The sequence below is a fragment of the Pristis pectinata genome, chromosome 13, assembly GCF_009764475.1.
Source record: "Pristis pectinata isolate sPriPec2 chromosome 13, sPriPec2.1.pri, whole genome shotgun sequence".
Lineage (NCBI taxonomy): Eukaryota > Metazoa > Chordata > Chondrichthyes > Rhinopristiformes > Pristidae > Pristis > Pristis pectinata.
The window spans coordinates 23783499-23803596 of NC_067417.1; the positions used below are offsets into that span (position 1 = coordinate 23783499).

General features: G+C 36.5%; 1 protein-coding gene across 1 annotated transcript in view; it reads right to left on the bottom strand.

Annotated features, from left to right (window-relative positions):
* The window catches only part of zfpm1 (zinc finger protein, FOG family member 1), a 196683-nt gene that overhangs the window by 34869 nt on the left and 141716 nt on the right, over nt 1–20098 (bottom strand). The window contains exons 4-5 of the mRNA XM_052028664.1: nt 16316–16452; nt 1167–1269 (exon numbers count right to left, since the gene is read on the bottom strand). Of these exons, the coding sequence (XP_051884624.1) occupies nt 1167–1269; nt 16316–16452 (240 nt within the window). The remainder of the gene's footprint in view (nt 1–1166; nt 1270–16315; nt 16453–20098) is intronic.

Below are 20098 nucleotides of genomic sequence, written 5' to 3' on the forward strand. Positions count from 1 at the left end.
CTCACTCCGCTGCCCGCTGAATATGGCTGTCCGCTTTTTAAACTGCCTGCGCTTTACCTGCTGATGTCACACGCCTGCACAGTCCTGCCTCCACTATTCCCGATGAGAACTTATATAAAAAACTTATAAAAGTAAAACCCTTGTGGACTAAAATGTTCCTTTTCATAATCCTATACTCCATGTCCCTTTCTGTATTTAATCTGTCATTATATTAAATATTCTATAAATTCCTAATTAATATTTCTTCGGGATGACTAGTTAAGGAAATAAATGGTAGTTTTTCCTTTCCCAGTCCTGTTCAACACATCTCCATGCTTTCCATCCTACTAATTATAGAGTGTCTGTGGGACAGTGTATCTGCAATGAATGCTTAAAGTCTCCTGTTGTCTAGTGAGAACAAAAGTCAACTTAACACTGTTTAGTCTGAAAGAGAAAGAGACGGAAAGAATGAATTGAGGTAGAAAATAACAAAGAAGTTGACTTAAAATTTACAATAGTTAAAACCCGAAGGAATTAAAATGTACACATCATAGTTATTTTTCATTTCTTGGGAGTATGAATGGCAATAATCAATGCTGTCAAACTGTTAAGCCATTTTTTCAACTTGAAATGAAAACTTCCTATGGTAAGTCTAGCTTAGTTAAAATATAACAATGTAGTATCATTCAATAGCTTTCAAATTGGAACAGAGAAAGCAAGAAGTTGTTTCGTTTAAGCAAATGGTGCACTGGCACAACATGGACACAACTTTTGGATATTTACCTACACTCAATAGTCCCTTGGAACTTGCTATGCTGTTTACATGTCAGTAATGGAGAGTGCTGTTGGCTTTCTGCTACTTCAAGAGCAAAATCTAGGCCATTGATGCCTAAAGCTAATGTTGGTAGACGAAGAGATTTGAGAATAGCAAATTCCCCTTTCTGTACACAGCACTACAGTGTGTTTAACAAAGCATTTTGCAACTGTCAGCACATCCAATAAAGAAACAAAGTAAAAATGTTCCATTTTGATGCACAAACACTACAGTTGTTTACAATTTTCAAATAACCTCAATTAATTAAACAAAATGTGCTCATTTTCTAACCATATGAGTAATAATAAATTTAAACAAAATTTCATTAAAAATCTATTCCATCTTAAAAATTGTTCATGAAAAATACACACACCTTTACAATAGATGGTACAATTGGCTGTTTCTTCATTCACTGTTATTTTCACTTGCCTTAGCCAGCACCGTTCCTCTTTTAACTGCAGAGATGCAGTAACAGGCTGAGGGGAGAAGGTATCCAGTTTAGGAAACAGTTTTATTTGTCAACCATTCTTTTTTCACCTAAATTTGATACACTGCAAAAAAATTCAAGATTACACCAAATCTCCAAAAAACCTGGTTAAAAGTTTTGATTAATTTAATGAATATGACCCTGATCCAATTAGTGCATCTACACTTCTCTCAAGTTCATGAGAAGCAACTTCATTTGCACAATGCCAAAGTTGTTGTATTGAATGCTGTCTTAAATATATATCCAATTGTTAAACCAAGAGGGATTATCACTCTGTTGCAAATTCATACTGAATCTAGCTACAGATTAACAAAGTTAGCATTGGTGTTAAGTGGAAATGATTTTGTATCTTCATCAAATTGTGTAATGAAAATGCACTCTTAAATATATAAAATACAGCACAAGAGTAACATGTCTAATTACACCTCATTTCTCATTTATACATCTGCTCTTTGAAATGTGCAGAAAATTTTAAATAGGCACGGCATACAATGCTTAACAAACATTAAGAAAATACTGGATTATTAAAACAAATTAATTATACTATATTTTCATCCTCCTTGTGAACAAGTGGTGATCCTAACTTTTTAAAATCATTCTGAAATGTGCAGAAAGCAAATAATCCAAGAAACCAAAACAATAAATCAAAATATGCTGCTACTGAATGGTTATTCCTTTCATAATCACTTCTTCATTTTAAAAGAAAAATTGTTCGGATTTAAATATTACTATAGGAGTCTGCAACTCAAGAAGATTTTTAACTAAAGTCCCCCATATAAAGAAAGAGCATGCTACAAAGTTTGTGACATTCTCTATTATTCTTTGATAAATATCGCTTGTAACAAAAAAAATCCTCAGTGTAAAATAAAGCAACCAGCCACGAGATGGCACCAGTGATGGATTTATCCTTGCAGCAAGTTCAGAATTTCATTTCCTGTCTCAGCAAAGTCACAAAACATACAACTCAAAGTACAGCCGGAGCAGACCCAGATTTCAAAATTAATTAACAACCGAGAAATCTTTTTATATTTAGATTATCAAGTTGGAATGATTGCTATGCAGCAAGAATAGGTTTACTAAAATTATTTTTTAGTAATTTATTGCATATAAAAGCATAACATGGATTTGAATGAAACAAAAATGCCAGAGAATCAGTGAAAAATGTTATTGCAATAAAGTTGTACAATAGCACTTGTCCTTTAGTATTCTTGCAACAATAATTCCAGTGCAAATATATTTAGTCCATAAATTGATGTTATCCAGGATCTATATTCCCACTGATCACAAGGGGTGCATCAAAGGAAGTGACAGACATTATCTAAAGAACCATAGGGGGCCTAGATTGCAACTGGCAGCACACCAGAGGAAACAAGGATGCCCATAAGTGAGGGAATCTGTTGCTATCAATAATATTCTGGAGGAAAAATATATTGTGCCTTCATGATTTCAAATCCTACTTATTCCCAAGCAAAGCAAGAACAAAAATTTATCTTCCTTCTAGACACTGTGCAACCCTCTGAATGAACACTGAATTTTTCAACTATAGAGAAATTGCATAATTTCTAATTATGCTCGTGTCCCCTTTTCACCCAGTTTCTTTTAAATGTCTTACCAAATGGTCAGCCTTCATGCTCCTTATTACCAGATCAGTCATAACCTATCTCGTAATAGGTTTTTGTCTAACACCTCACTCCTCCCCCAACTCTGCTACGAAAACTGTAAACTCTACACTCTTCCCACCCAGCTCCCCCCCCCCCCCACCCCTTGCACCCAGTTCTGAGGAAGGGTTGCTGACCCAAAATGTTGACTGTTTTCTCTTTCCACAGATGCTGCTTGACTGGCTGAGTTCTTCCAGCATTTTTGTTTCAGATTCCTGCATTTGCAATTTTATTTCTTTTTCAACTAACGCAAATCATTTGACACAAGTCCTAAGTGATAGAGGTTAAAAGAAAGTGCAAGAAAATCAAGTTAGGCTCTTAGTACTTTCAGAAAGTCAGTATAGACATAAAGAGCTGTAATAGTCCTTTAAACTACAAAAATTAACAAATCTAAGTGGTTAGTGCACCAAATAGTTCATATTAGTAGAATCTGATTAGCTATGAAAAACAGTCATCAAGAGAAGTTGCCCCTCCAAAATGCATTAAAATTTTGCCTCTGCATTTGGCAAAAAAGAAGTTTTAGTCCCTAGTCTTGCTGTTATATCTGCTTCTGAAATTACTCAATGCTTGACAATGATGCTGATGTCTGCAATCCTGAAATCTCTCACATCCTTTTCCAATGAATGTTAATGATGGTGAAAATTTTAATCTGGGATGATCCCCGAGCTGTTGCTGAGCTGTTGATATGAAATCCAATTATTCAGCCTCAAACCAAGAACTACAGTCATCACTGAGAACTCATCAGTGCAGTAGCTGGTGTTCAAATCCAGATGCAATATCCAACATTCACAGCAAAACCTAAGTTTTACCAAAAATAAAACATCTTATTTATGCATAGGAGAAAGCATAGCTTAGCTTCGATATGCTCTATTCAACTAAATATAATTATATTTCAAGCAGCAAATTAAAATATATGGCTACCAAAATCCTTTTACTAAATTTGATACTAAAACTTGGTCAGGAAAGTTAATAACCTTCCGTTTTTCTTAACTGTTCACCCATTTGGGGCTGGTAGGTGAGGAGGATCAAATTCAAGTTGAACAAGACTTTCGTGTAGAGTTAGATAATTGCTTTTCATGAGAAATCACAGAGACTCTGCTAGAATATCCACATTACATGCTGCAGCAGTTGGTAAGCATGAATTGCATTAGGACCTATTGATAACCTGAAGTTTGTGGTAGATGAAACTGAAACTAGGCCTAACTTCTTGCATTTTAAGAATCCCATCCTACTGATGGATTTCCAAAGATTGTCAGATTCTAACCAGGTTAATTAACAATTCAAATGCTCCACTTGTAGTTACATTATTTACATTTTCAACCATATGAATTTCCTAGTCTTTTATGTTCGTTAACAGGCATGATTATGTTGTCAAATAGCAGGATAACTGGATAATAGGTTTAATTATCACCACAGAAATGGCCTCTCTCAATTTTTAATTTCAATTTCCACACTTATAGCTTCTAACTTTTCTTTAATTGTCTTTTCATGTGATTTTGTGCTGTTAGAGGGGACAACAAACAAAACGGTGCCCAAATAGGAACCTATGGAATGCAAAATGAACCACTGAACAAAAGAAACCTCTTATAATTCAGCAGATTTTTAAAATAATAAGTATGCATGAGAAAGGGATGGGGAGGGGGACAAAATATATTTGCAGAGAAAAGATCTTGAAGTACTACAGTGTGAATTTGCAACTAATCTTACAAGTGGATGATTAGAGGAATACAAGAGAGGAGAATGCATCTTTGAGAAACTGAATTTTAAATTCAAGTCAGCATACAGATGCAAATTAAATTCTTTGTGCAACACATGGGATAATGGCATATTAAACCAAGATTAGAAATGATTCTTCAGAATCCAGTTTCAAAAACAGATGCAACATATAGTTGTGTAATTATTATAGCACTGTGCTTTAGGAAAACATAGCTGACTACCAAAATAGCGCAGGTTACCAACAATTGTCTAAAGTAATAAAAAGATATTTGAAACACAAATTCCATGTAGACAGAGAAAATTATTCAAAAATTACTTCAAGCAAAAGTGTGCTCACCTGAGTACAACATGCAAATTGCGCACTATTGGCAAAGTACATTTCTTTACTTTAACTACATCTTTTAGTTTGACATGAATTTTGGAACTTCTAGTATACTTAAAATTATAAACTGATAATTAAAATACTCGAGGCTTAAAACATGGCTCTGGTATCTCAGCTTACAAAGTATACCATATTATTAAAGAGATGAAGGAAAACTATGACAAGAGCTTAGTGCTGGTAATATTAACCAGACTGTCTCAAATACATATCATACACAAACATGTTCCATACCACATCTTTATCATCTACTTATCACTAATTTATCAGGCTTCTTCCCAATGCACTAGAGGCTCAGATACTTGAAGCTTGCTGAGCTGTTTAATTTATCACACTTTGTAGTTCTGGAAAACATCCATCAAACTGTTGAGTTTCTTTAGAAGGAAAAGAAATTTTAAGAGTTTTTAGGAAACTTCACAGATAACGTAAACAGAACACATAACTGCAGTGTAATATCAGAAAGTTGTGATACAAAGCGACCAAGTTCACTTGTACTATCATGGAACTCTAACAGGAAAATAACCAGCCAAAAGTACAATCTGATGATTAGAGAATTTTAACTACTGAACATTAAAAGAATTGTACGTTTAAAATAGCCTACCAAAGAAACAAATTTAAAATTTGAAATGAGATGTACACAAGAAAAACATTTAAACAATCTTTAATTATCTTGTGGCATTCTCGGGGGATATTTTGAGTCTTAGCAAAAGGTGATGTCACTAAATTAATATAAGGTACTATTTTTTTCTTGTTTAGAGAAGCAGATTGTATGTTCTTTACAATAAACCCATTGCCAGGTGGTAGTCTAGCACCAAAAATAATTTAGCACCAGTTGAACTACATGAAATAATTCAATTAAAAAAAATATACATTCATATAAAATTCATATTTCAAATACCTACCAGCAAAGATCAATCAAATTCAAAAACAAATGGCTAGCTGAAACTATCATTAGACTATAAACCCTCCCCACAGCCCAGGTGGGAAAGGTCAGTAATGTTTCCAATGAAGTGAATATTTATGCAACGCAAGGTGTCCCTTTCTTCCCTATCATTACAAACTGGTCTCAGTCACAAGCAAATACACATGAACCTTAATGTGAAACTAATTATCTGCCTCCACAACGCTCAACCCATGATCAGTGAAAAGGAGGAAAATTAACTCATCCATACTTGCATTAGCACTAGAGCTAGGGAAGCTCTACTGTGACCTCTTATACTTCTTCACCTTCTGCTCTCTTTATCCTACCACACATTCAATTACTTTCTTTCCTGACTTTTACTAATTTTTTTCCACTGATCTTCCTTTTGCAAGTGTTCCCATTTAGATTTTTCCAAATTATCTTCAGGGCTTCCTTATTCTGCTAAACTGGTCTTTCCTCATAATTTCACTCACTCCCCAATTTAAAGATGAAGATAATGCTTCATCAATGGCCCTGTTAGGTTATCCAATGTTTATACCAGGTACATAGACAAGGAAGTCCCACAGTTCAATTCCCTATCTATGCTATGCTGAGTGATACCACCTGGAGAGGGAGTTGGAATGGTATGATTGATATTATTATATCAAGGTTAAAAGTGGAAAACAGGACAGCAGTTCTATTATTGATCATCCAATCAAATGCCTGTTTATTTTTATGGTCTAAATGATTATCAGGCTTTTGGAAGTACCTTACAAAATCAGGTTTTGGTTGGTAGTTCTGATTAACTGTGAAAGTGGCTTTTTGATCTTCCTTTTGCAAGAAAAATAACAAGAGTTTAAAAGCTGGTAGTGGGTCCCTTGTTTTTAGCTTCTCTTTCACTGTGCTGTTATTCTGATCAGTGGCAAGTGCAAGACTTGGTGTTGCTTCATTTCCCAGGATATGAGCGACATCAGAATAGCCAAATAAATGCCATCTCTAATTGCCCAATAAGGGGCTTACTACTGAAAATTCCAGTTCTAGTACTAATAATGCCTGATGGGAATACCTCAACATATGATGTTGCACTCAGAACAGGAGTGCAGTCATGTGTGTTCTATTTCCATTGCATTGGTGACAAGCTTTAAAGAAAAGCACATTGCCTGCCATTCCAGAATTCATAGGAAATTATAGAACCATAGAACAATATGCCTTATCTATTTGTTTTGCATTGGAGTAGCAAAAATTGCATCTCAAAGCTGTACCATAATCAGTGCAAAAGTGGCAGCCTCTTTCCATCTGCTGTCGCATTGCTGTGGTACTTGCACAGAACGGCCACGTCAGCTAAAGGTGCATAACAATAGGAAACCAGTGTCTTCAGAAGAAGTGGGGAAAAAAGAAAAAAAAGACAGCAAAAGACAAATTCTTATGGTTCTCGAAAAATCTGCTTCTTATTGTAGCACAAGTTCTTTTAATTGCTTAAATAGCTACCAAGTTAGTAAACATGATTATGATAATCCATCCAGATATCATGAATTTAGTAAGAAGGTCATCTCTCAAACTTAAGAAAAGCTTAGTTATTGTTCCAAAATGTTAAAAAGCATTAACTGGTACAATAATAACACAAATTTCAACCAAATGCAGTGTAATTTAATCATATTGCTACACTGAAGCAATTTATTTATTGTTTTTAATGTTTAATGCATAATGTTCATACTCCATTTTAAGTTATGGGGATGCAAATTCTCCATACATTTGGGACAAGAAAAATCCATTAATTCATAGAATTACAGAAATTTAAGGCACAGAAGGGAGGCCATTCAGCCCAGTGTGTCCATGATGGCCAAAAATGTTTGATGTAGGTGGATCTTTGTAGCTCTCAGTTCATAATCTCAAATAATCATCTGGATATAGAAATTAAAACATCCTATGGTTTCACTGTCACCATCAATAATACAAACTTTTTATTCTCAGTTTATTTAATTTTAAATCCCCCAACTGCATCACTTAAATTTGGTTGTCCAGTCCATTGTCAAGTAACTTAACCATTTTACAACCATATACCTCTGGCCACAAATTGGTAACAAACAAAAATAGCTTAAAAAAAAAGTTTAAACAATACCACTATGTGCGGAAAAGTCTGAAAGCCACTGAAAACTTCAGGCTGTTCATGATTGTTCCTAGCACTATGCTTGTAGTCAAAACTTAAAATTTATTCTGAATAAGACACAAATTCAAATAAAATTAATATTGCATTTTCCTACACTGATTTATGTAGAAGTTATTTAATAGAATGAAAAAGTGAATCCTTGCATTGCAAATCCAATTAATGGTAATTATAACACGAGGCATTTAATCAGTTGCTTTAGAAAATTAAACCTTACTCTTGCTTGTTGAAGGTTGCAACCTTTAATGACATAGCTAGGTTAAGAGGAAGTACATTTTATCATTACTTCTATTTGGTTTATTTTGGCACATTGAAGACAATTAGAAATATCTTTTCAAGACCAAGATGCTTAATTCTTCTTTAAAATCCAGTAGACCTATGCATCAAAGCTTGTTTTGTTTCTAAACAGCTAATTTTTTTCCCGTGGCTACGCAGGCCTATTGACTCTTGCCCTTGACCCAATGATTTTGCAGTGATAGTTTAGAAACTTTCAAGTAGCTGATAAGGGTTTGTATAGATTAACAGGACCTGTTATGACTGGGAGTAACACAGACCAAGCAGGAATGATGGCTTTACAGAATATTTTAGTAATTGTAGAATTAAACTATGAATCAGACTTGTATTAGTAACTGGATCCAACAAATCATTCAAGACTAACAATTCTTTTAAAATACCATTTTCTGCATAAAGGATATGCTGGGTTAGTTAACAGCAGAATCCAAAAAGACTTTTAATGACTCCCTCATTTTTAAAATTGAACATTTATTGTATTTACATTCCAGATATCTTCGAAACAGCAATTTTATTAACCATTTTAAAATACAACATTGTGTGGCAAATATCTACAATCAGATCATATAGGGATTAGGCTAGTTTACACCCTCCAATTGAGGAGAATGGAAGTCCTTAATATAGAGTGTATTTCACAATCTTACAACATCCCAACACACGTTAGAGTCAATGAAGTTGTTTTAAAAGCCTAGTGTCTGTAGAATCAGAAATATTTTAGTAAATCTATTAGAACATTTTTTGATCAAAAAGAATAACTTCACTTCAAAGACAAGTCTTGCATCAGAAATGCCTTTGCCAAATTATGGAGAATGTTAAAAGATTTTTGCATCTTTGTTAATTGACTGATTAATGAACTCCTAATTGAGAAACTGCTACATCCCCAGTGAACTGAAAAATTCTTCTGCTTATTATATAGTAGGAATGATAAGCCTGCTGCCGGAAATCAACAAATATGTAGATAGAAGTCTAAATCTTGGAAATGAACATGTATCAGCCAGAAATCAATCATTTCGGACTTGGTGTACCAACAGCCTCCCAGAAGCATGGCGCCTGAGTGAGATAAAGTACAGACTAGAGAGATAAGGGTTAATCTGTATTTAATTCAAGGAGATGATGAACAGGACATTTAATGAACTCAGAAATATAGATGCTTTTATGTAATCATGCTATGTTCTCACAAACCAGACAACTATATGGTTTTGTTAATTACCAGCTTAACTACTTTCTCTTATCAGAAACATTCGTATGACAGGAATTAACTTCAGAATGCCGCCAAATCATACAAGTAGGTAAAGCCCAGTTTGGAACTTGTCACACACAATAAACATCACCATGTAATCTAACTGTTTATAATTTAAACTCGAAATGTTACATTCTTTCCTGTTTTTGTATACTGTCCACAAGTTTGCTAAGATTTCAGATTTCATATGCAGGTAAAAATGATTTAATCTTGCAGGAAAATACTGTTTTAAATATGGATTTACTCATATAAAAATTGCTTGCAAATGAAAATAATTGCTGGCCCTTCTACCGTTAGAAACTGGGTTTGAATGTAAATCAGAGGAGAGTAAATTTCCTCCCATCCTGGAGGAACACACTCTGATAAGATTTCTTGATGTCAACATTGGTTCTCCAAATCAAAACTATTCAATTTCTAATTCTAACACATTTTTTAATAACTTGCGTGATGAGCATTGACTACGTACTTTCTTATGTTAGATCTTGACAGTAGATAGATTTCACAATTTTTTTTATTGAGCAGTGTGTCTTTACAAGTGCAGTTTATTCTAATAGTGATATCAGTATGGTGAGAATGTTTATGGGAGTTGACCTTCCGTGTCCACCATTAAAATTTGCATGCAATTTGGTTAATTTTGTGGAAAAACAGACTGACTACATAAAAACGCTTTGGTTCCCCTCTGCATAGGTGAGCATATCACAACTGGCCTTGGCTGGTATCTGACTATATTAAAGATCATCGTTTTAATTCTCCATTCCACTTGTATTCCTAAACTGTTCCAATGAAGCACATTTCAAGTTTGAGGAAAATTATCTCAACTTCCACCCAAGCACATTACAGGCTTCAGGACTGAATACTGACATAAGCTATTTCAGATAACCAGCCTTTCCAGTTTGCATCAGAACTGGCCAGTTCATATGAAGGGTCATCGGTCTGAAACCTTAGCTCTATTTCTCTCTCCACAGATGCTGTTTGACCTGCTAAGCTTTTGCAGAATTTTCTGTTTTTATTTAAGATATCCAGTGGTTTAATTCTTTGTATCACTCAGTTCCAGCATTGTTTTTCTGTCTCTCTCAAGTTTTCATTCATCTGTTCATTTATGCCTCTTTCATAAAGATTACATGCTATTAGTGTGATTATGGTGATAATTATGCTATATAATTATGCTGTAATTATATAATCATGATTATGCTCATGATTTTATACACCACCAAGGTAACCCCTCAGTTTCCTACACTCCAAGGAATAAAGTCCTGGCCTGCCCAACCTCTCCCCATAACTCAGGCCATTGAGTCCTTGTAACATTCTTGTAAATCTTTTTTGCATTCTTTCCAGCTTAAAGAGGTCTTTCCTGTGACAGGGTAACCAAAACTGTACACAATACTCCAGGTATCTGTGAGCATTTCTCTACAAAATCCAACTTATACAAGAAATACTGCAAAGTTTACTGAATAATGCAATTGAAAAAGAACTTTTCTATTGTGTAATGAAATGTTATCATTTTGTGATTGTTCAAAGAAAGGGACCCAGAACTGTTTCTGTGCATAAAGGCACATGTTAAAGCAGTGCACAGCACAATGGGTGTGTTGGAGTTTGGAGGTAGTGGAGGACAATAGTGTGGAAGTTAGTTTATTCACAGAGGGCCAGGAGTATAGATTGGAGCAGTTGGGGAGAGAAAACTAAGAGAGATGAATAGGGTGACAAACAAGGTTAGGGGTTGAGATGAATGGGGAAAGAGGTCAAGGAGATAACTGAGGGTGGGAGACATGGTGCAATCAGAGAGGTAATTAGACTGGGTGATGTTGGGGGGGGTTTGGTAATAAGAAATACTGAGGGAACTAACCCGGAGCCTATTTCATTGCCAGTCTGGTCATACCCAGCCACTGGTTAGTGGTGGGTATGACCAGACTGGCAATGAAATAGGCCCCAGCTGTCCAGTTATGACTGGCTTCGATCTTTGTTTTGTGGTGTTCAACTGTCTCAAACGTGAGCTAGAGTTCACACGTGACATCAAGCAAGCATTGTGCTGTGTTTGATTTCAGTAAACATACCTAGCAGCCTCTGTTCATTGAAGCACAGGCTGATGGAGGATCCACAATAAAAACCTGGTAGTGTGCTTACACTATACAAAGTGGTCTATTAATTATCTTCTTTCTCATAGTACAAAGACTTAGACATTTGTACAATGTATCTGTCGACCCATGAACAACATCTTAAAAAATAACAAACATCTGAAGCACATAGAGCCAATCTTTGGTCAACTTTTTAAAAAAAATGTTTCTCCTGCCCTCAAGGCACAAAATATTTCACCACTCATTCTATCTGATAAATACATTTGAAATTGTGACAGCTCCAAGGAATTGGCAAAGGCCGATCCTTAAAAATAATGATTTAAGTGTGACCTGTGGGCTCCATAGTGGTATTTCTTTTGTAAGAAAGCAGCAAACTGTTTTTTACTATAACTGCTGTATATTCATTGGCAATTTTAACTTCAATTTTGCACATAATGCTTATACACTAATTCTTTAGACATCAAGTCAATCATGTAGATTAACAGCAATTGACACTTAGGAGAACAGAGTTATACAGCATGGAAACTGGCCATTTGGCCCATCATTTCTATGCTTACCATTGGGCACCCATCTGTGTTAATCCCATCTTCCAGCACTTGGTCCTTAGCTTTCTCTGCCTAGGTGATTCAAGTGGTTTCTCTGGACACTTCTTAAATACTATCAGTGACTCTGCTTCCACCATGCGCTCAGGCAGTGTATTCCAGGTACTCTCTCTCTGGATGAAAAAGGTCCTCCTCAGATCCTCTTTAAATCGCTTTCCCCTCCCCTAAATCTATGTCCTCTAGTTTTACCTCCCTCTAATCTGGGGAAGCGCTTCTTGCAATTTAGCCTCTCTGTACCCCTCAAAAATTTTACATACTTCAATCATGTTCCTTCTTAACCTCCTCTGCTCCAGGTAAAACCAACCTAGCCTCTCCAGTCTCATCTCATAACTGAAAGACTCCATCCAAGGCAATATCCTAGGGGTGAATTTCCTTTGCACCCTCTCCAGCACTTAGTTCATGATTACTGGAGATAGTGGAGAAATGCATGTAGAGAAGAAGATAAAGTAACTAGACAAATAAGAAAAGGGAGTTGATGCTTCCAGTTTCTAAGGTTTGGTGAATATGAAATGGAATCAAATATAATTATAAAATGGAAAAATAACAGATATTGAATGATGAGCTAGTTTATTTAAGGGGGGGGGGGGCGGAGAGAAGGAATCACTCAGGTTATTCATCAATGAGGACCACAATGAAACTTGATCTTTATCAAAAAGCATAGGAATAAATTAACATGATGCCGTCACCATCATCATCATCCTCCAAGGAAATGCTTTTGACATTGGAACCAATTGAAAAAAGATTCTGAATCCCTAAAATTTGCTTGTGTAAATTTCAGAAAAAGGAAAATGATCACAAATAATTGAATTGTGTGCCAAGGATAGTATGAATTTATACTAGGGTTTAGAATGCAATTAGTTAGTAAAATGGTAAAATGAAACGGCAAATTGAACATGGCAAGAAACCAAGGATGGAGTAAGGTCATTAACAATGGGATTGGATGAGGACACAACAACTGATGCCGAGGCAGAAAAAATAACCTTGCAGTCATTTTTGATTAAGAAGTTACACATTTGATCTGGAAAGAGAACCAAATTTACCAACTGTATATTTGCCCAACAGCTGCACATTTAGAGTAATCAGGGGCCTAATAAGATGCATGTGAGGATCTGAAAAATAAATCATATTTTCCAAAAATCCACGAATAATGGAGAGTATGGGTGAAAGGCAAGTGCTGCTCTTATTGTGAAAAATGTAGTAATTGTGAAGCAGTAATCTATAGACTAGTGATTTTGATATCCATTGTGGATAAAGCAGTGGAAAATCTGACTGTGAGAATCAGTATGAAGGTGCTGAAACACTTAGTAAAATAGCAATGTATTGATTGAAAGCATTTGCATAGAAATAGTCATAAAAGCCATCTCAAATAAGATTATGACAAGGTAGTTTTGTCAATCTAATTTACTGGCTTACTTTGAGGTTGTGATAAAAGAGCTTAATAAATGCAAGGCAGTGGATATGATCCACTTAGATTTCAGCAATGCCTTTGAAGCAGTTCTCTGGAAAGCTGGCAATAAAAATAATGAATCTAAAAAGTAGGAGTATTTTACAATGGCCTCATATTTGGTTGGAAATTTGAACCCTGAGAATGCTGGTATCACATTTTTCAGCCTTTGTTTAAATAATTTCATAATCATATTCCAAGATCAATAGCCAAGGCTTCAGAATACTAATCCAATGTTACCACACCCACCTTGTAACACCCACGATTATACAAAGTTAATGATGCAGGGAGGCTGCAAAGCTGAGGAAGATTTCACCATTATTGCGAACTGGGCAAAGAAAAATATCAATACAGGCAGTGATAAAGTGCTTCAGATAGGGCAAAATATCCAGGAAGGATTTATTAGTTAAATAAAGAAAAATATCTCTAGATGATTATACTAGTGAAGCTCAACAGCATCCAAGGTCGTTATGCTAAATATTCATTCCCTCTGCCACAAGCACATTATTTGCAATGTGTTCCACTCACAAAATGCACATCAGTTACTTGGCTAGGTTTCTCTCTTGGCAAATATCTTCCAAACCTACAACCTAAATCACCAAGAAGAATTTAGAAGGCAACTTTTTGGGAATACCACTTCCTGTAGGTTCTTCTCCATGTCACTCTTCACCCTAACGTGGAAATAAATTGTTGCTTCATCATAGCTGGGATTAAATCCTGGAACTCCCAACCCAAAACTGCAGTGGGAAAACTTGCACCCCTAGAAAGAATGCAGCGGTTGAGGAAGGCAGCTCACCACCAACTTCTCAAGGGCTATTTGGGATGGGCTATAAATCTCAGCCTGTCAGTGATGCCCACATTCTTCAAATCAATAAAAATAATTTCACATTTAGAGCATCTCTATGAACACCCGGACAAAAATTGTGTGTTATTATAGTATTGACACAATTTGGTATGGAAACTTGGAAATCATTTGATAATTCAGTGGATAGAGTAAAATGCACTAACATTTAAATTTCAAATGGCTACCGGACCCCCTCCTCCCAAGGAATGGTGAACTTAAAATCCAGGCCTTTGTTTCAAGGGAATCCAAGTTCTGATGAAAGGTCTTGGACCTGAAATAATTTTGTTTCTCTCTCTGCTAATTCAGACAACTCTGCCTCATCTTAAACTGCCCTACTTTGGCCAATTTAGATTAGAGTGTATTCAAATTAATTTTCTTGTGTATAATGACTTTTCTGTTCCCAAATACATACTCAACTGTGATAAAATAGGCTACACACATATATTGCATATTATATATGCAGAGATTTATTCATTCATCCAATCAAGGTCCTATTTTTAAGTGGGATCATAGAGAATCTTACTGTTTAAGCATTCAAGTATTTATCTTTTTTAAAAACAATGAGCTATTTCACGCAGATTCACCAGCAGCACAAAATAAATGATATCTGTAGAGTACACTTGCTGGTACAGGTCAAGGTTGGTCTTTTCAGAAATTCTGAAAGCAATCCCACTGTTGAAATCCAGTTCAGTATTTCTGGCGCCCACCCTTATTGAGTGACTTCAATTTTTCTAATTCCAATGCAAACTGCACCTTGCACTAGAAGGTGCAGTGCATTGACAGTCATTTGACCAAACAATTCAATTTCCCACTGATTAGAAAATCAAGTTTTTTGCTATAAATCTGCATTCCCATTACTATCACATTAGACTTTTCAGACTGTGGTGTTATCATTGTTCCACTCCAAAATACTTAAACGTGGTCACTGGCGTGGGAGCATAAATAGATTGCATTTGTAATGGACTATTATTTATATGAAGAATAAATGCATCCATTCCTGTTTAAACAAAGCTCAAAACATCAGTTAAGAAAAATAAAATCAAGCACTTATCACCTGAAGAAAATGAGTCAAAGGGGATGCTAAAATTTCAGGAATGGCTACGATTGTTGCATGGCTGCAAACTCTGCACTTTTTTTTAAACAAAATTTCAGTACATGCTACTTTATAGCTCAGCCTCAGAAAACAACCCTCTCACCATGAGCATGATTTTTGGTACCCTTTGACTGACAATTAAGTGCCACATTGTGAGCAATTATATGCTGTGCAGCAGACAGTTGGAACAAATTTGAAAGCGATACAACTAATTCAACAAAAATTTAAACCACAACATAATCCATCTAAAGTACAATGGAAATCCTAACATTTTGGGCACCTTCCTCATATGAGAAACAAACTTGGGTAAGACACCAACAATGTGTTGACCATAGTGTTCATACATATTGACTGATTTGTGAATCAGTATTGCAGTTGTATTTATATATAGAATAATTATTGCAAATTATGTTATGGAGAAATTTTTGTGTGTTCTCTACAAGTTAACAAGCATCTCCATCAGTTGTTAGAAACTCTCAACTCATGGAGAAAACATGCAAATTTCTTTCTTAACATGATTTGCAATAATTATATTATATCTAAATAAAAGTTCAAGCATTCAGAATAATTGCCTGATAAACACATCAGCTTTCTTCAGAAAGGAACCACAGAATATTAAAAAAAATCCTACCGTCTTGTCACTTTCTTGAGTATTTTTGTTACTGCTGTTGATCAACCCCTCAAATGGACCCCAGGATAATCCTTTTGCCAGGCTATGACATGCACGCACTTGCACTTCACTATCCAGGTGATGTAGTTCCAGAGACTCTGATGAAATGAAATTTAAATAGAATTATTTTAATGTGTCTTATTTATTAAATTGCCTGTACTGTGTAAGATAACATTCTACAAAAAAAGTGTTCCTTCAAAGCAACTCAAAATTTAAAGATAGTTAGAAGATATTTTATGCAAGTTCACTCCTTATCTTAAAAACAGCCTGCAACAAAACACCATTTTGGAGCTGCCACAAGGAGAGGCGTCATTTTAAGTTCCTCTCCACTCTCGGCAACATTCTGATGATAACAATTAATGGGAAGGGGTCATGTAAGTATGTGGTACTGCCATATACTCTTCAGCAGGACCAACAGCTGAGAACTGGTTGGCCCATAAAAGATCACGTCCAGTTGCTTACTTCCAGTTAAACACTTCATTAGAATTCACTATAATATTTTGGAATGTGCAAGAACTTTCTTTGCTATCGTCTCCTGTACAGAAAGCAGAGATTGAAAAGATCTTTCAAATTTCTTTCATTGTAATCAGTACAGAGTTTTGCTCTATGCCAGTTTTGTCTTCTTGATATAGAAGAAAATATTAGTAATGGCCAATAATATGTGCACGAGTTACAGAATCATTGTGGCACAGAAGGAAACATTTAAACAAGTTCTCTGTACAGCTATCCTGTCAGTCCCATTTCGCTGCTCTATCCCCAAAGTCCTGCAAGTTTATTTCCCTCATGCCCCTCCAATTTTCTTCCAAAATCATTGATAATCTCCATTGTATTATAGACTGCCCAATAGTCAGAGAGAATTGGAGGAGCAAATCTGTAAAGAGATGGCAGACCGATGTAAGAAACAGAAAGTTGTAATAGTAGGGGATTTTAACTTTCCACATATTGACCAGGACTCCCACACTGTGAAAGGGCTGGATGGCTTGGAGTTTGTCAAATGTGTTCAGGAAAGTTTTCTAAATCAATATATAGAGGTACCAACGAGAGAGAATGCAATACTTGATCCTCTGTTAGGGAACCAGACAGGTCAGGTGACAGAAGTATGTGTAGGTGAACATTTTGGGTCCAGTGACCATAATGGCATTAGTTTCAAGTTAATTATGGATAAGGATAGGTCTGGTCCTCGAGTTGAGGTTCCAAATTGAAGAAAGGCCAATTTTGTGGAAATGAGAAAGGATCTAGGAAGAGTGAATTGGGATAAGTTGTTTTCAGTAAGTGGAAGGCCTTGAAAGGCAACATTTTGAGAATGCAGAGTTTGCCTGTTCCTGCCAGGATTAACTTTAACAGGCATAGGGAACCTTGGTTTTCAAGGGATATTGGCGATCTGGTTAAGAAAAAAGGTGTATAGCAGGTATAGGCAATTAGGAACAAATGAGGTACTTGAAGAGTATAGAAAATGTAAGAAAATACTAAAGAAGGAAATCAGGAAAGCAAAAAGAAGACATGAGGTTGCTCTGGCAGATAATGTGAAGGTAAACCCGAAGGGTTTCTACAAGTATATTAAAAGGATAGTAAGGGACAAAATTGGTCCCCTAGAAGATCAGAGTGGTCGGCTATGTGTGGAGCCTCAGGAAATGGGGGAGATCGTAAACAGTATTTTTTTGCACAGTATTTACTCAGGAAACTGGCATAGTGGACATGGAAGGAAGGGAAACAAGCAGTAGTGTCATGGAACATATAGAGATTAAACAGGAGGAGGTGCTTGCTGCCTCACAGCAAATAAAGGTAGATAAATCCCCTGGGCCTGACAAGATATTTCCTCAGACCTTGAGAGAGACTAGTGTAGAAATTGCAGGGGTCCCGGCAGATTTATTTAAAATGCCCTTAGCCACTGGTGCGGTGCCAGAGGACTGGAGGGTAGCTCATGTTGTTCCGTTGTTTAAAGAAGGCTCTAAAAGTAAACCAGGTAATTACAGGCTGGTGAGCCTGACATCAGTAGTAGGTAAATTATTGGAAGGTGTTCTGAGAGATCGGGTATACAAGTATTTAGACAGCCAAGGGCTGATTAAGGATAGTCAGCATGGCTTTGTGCATGGTAGATCGTGTTTAACGAATCTTGTAGAGTTTTTGGAGGAGGTTACCAAGAAACTAGATGAAGGAAAGGCTGTGGATGTTGTCTACATGGACTTTAGTAAGGCCTTTGATGAGGTCCCACATGGGAGGTTAGTTCAGAAGGTTCAGACATTAGGTATCCATGGAGAGGTTGTAAACTGGATTTGAAATTGGCTTGTGGGAGAAGACAGAGTGGTAGTGGATGATTGTTTCTCAGACTGGAGGCCTGTGACTAGTGGTGTGCCTCAGGGATCTGTGCTGGGACCATTGTTGTTTATTGTCTATATCAATGATCTAGATGATAATGTGATAAATTGGATCAGCAAGTTTGCTGATGACACTAAGATTGGTGGCGTAGTGGACAGTGAGGAAGGCTTTCAAAGCTTGCAGAGGAATCTGGACCAACTGGAAAAATGGGCCAGAAAATGGCAGATGGAATTTAATGCAGACAAGTGTGAGGTGTTGCATTTTGGAAGGACAAATCAAGGTAGGACACACACAGTAAATGGTAGGGCACTGAGGAGTGCGGAGGAACAAAGGGATCTGGGAGTTCAGATACATAATTCCCTGAAAGTGGCGTCATAGGTAGACAGGGTTGTAAAAAAAAAGGCTTTTAGCATCCTGGCATTCATAAATCAAAGTATTGAATATAGGAGTTGGGATGTTATGGTGAGGTTGTATCAGACATTGGTGAGGCCAAATTTGGAGTATTGTGTGCAGTTCTGGTCACCTAAGTATAGGAAGGACATCAGTAGGATTGAAAGAGCGCAGAGATTTACTAGAATATTGCCGGGTCTTCAAGAGTTGAGTTACAGGGAAAGATTGAACAGGTTAGTACTTTATTCCTTGGAGCGCAGAAGAAAGAGGGAAGATTTGATAGAGGTTTACAAAATTATGAGAGGTATAGACAGAGTAAATGTGAGTAGGCTCTTATCCTAATCCATGTAGGAGAGATAAGTACGAGAGGACATGGCTTTAGGGTGAAAGGGGAAAGATTTAGGGGGAACTTCTTCACTCAGAGAGTGATGGGAGTGTGGAACAAGCTGCCATCTGACGTGGTAAATGCGGGCTCACTCTTAAGTTTTAAGAATAAATTGGATAGATACATGGATGGGAGAGGGCTGGAGGGTTATGGACTGGGTGCAGGTCAATGGGACTAGCGGAATAAAGTTTTGGCACAGACTAGAAGGGCCAAATGGCCTGCTTTCTGTGCCGTAGTGTTCTATGGTTCTTCCATCACAGAGAGCGAGTTCCATATCATTATGACTCACTGCACAAAAAATGTTCTTTCTCACTGTATCATTTTCCCTAGACCTTAAATCAGTGACCTCGTCCCTGTATTATCAAACCATGACAACAGTTCTGCTTTTCCTACCTTAGCTAAACCCACTATAATAATTTCTATATCCATCAAGCCACCTGCCCTCCCCCTACTCCACCCCACCCACTCCTCAATGTCTTTTGCTCTCAGGAGGACATTCTCAGCTTCTCCAACCAAACTGCAGATACAATCCTTCAACTTGGGAACCATTTGGGCAAATATCCTCTGGAGCCCCTCAAAGACCTTTATGTCATTCCGAAAGTGTGCCAACCAGAAAGGATGCAATGTTCTAATTGTGATCTAACCAGATCTTT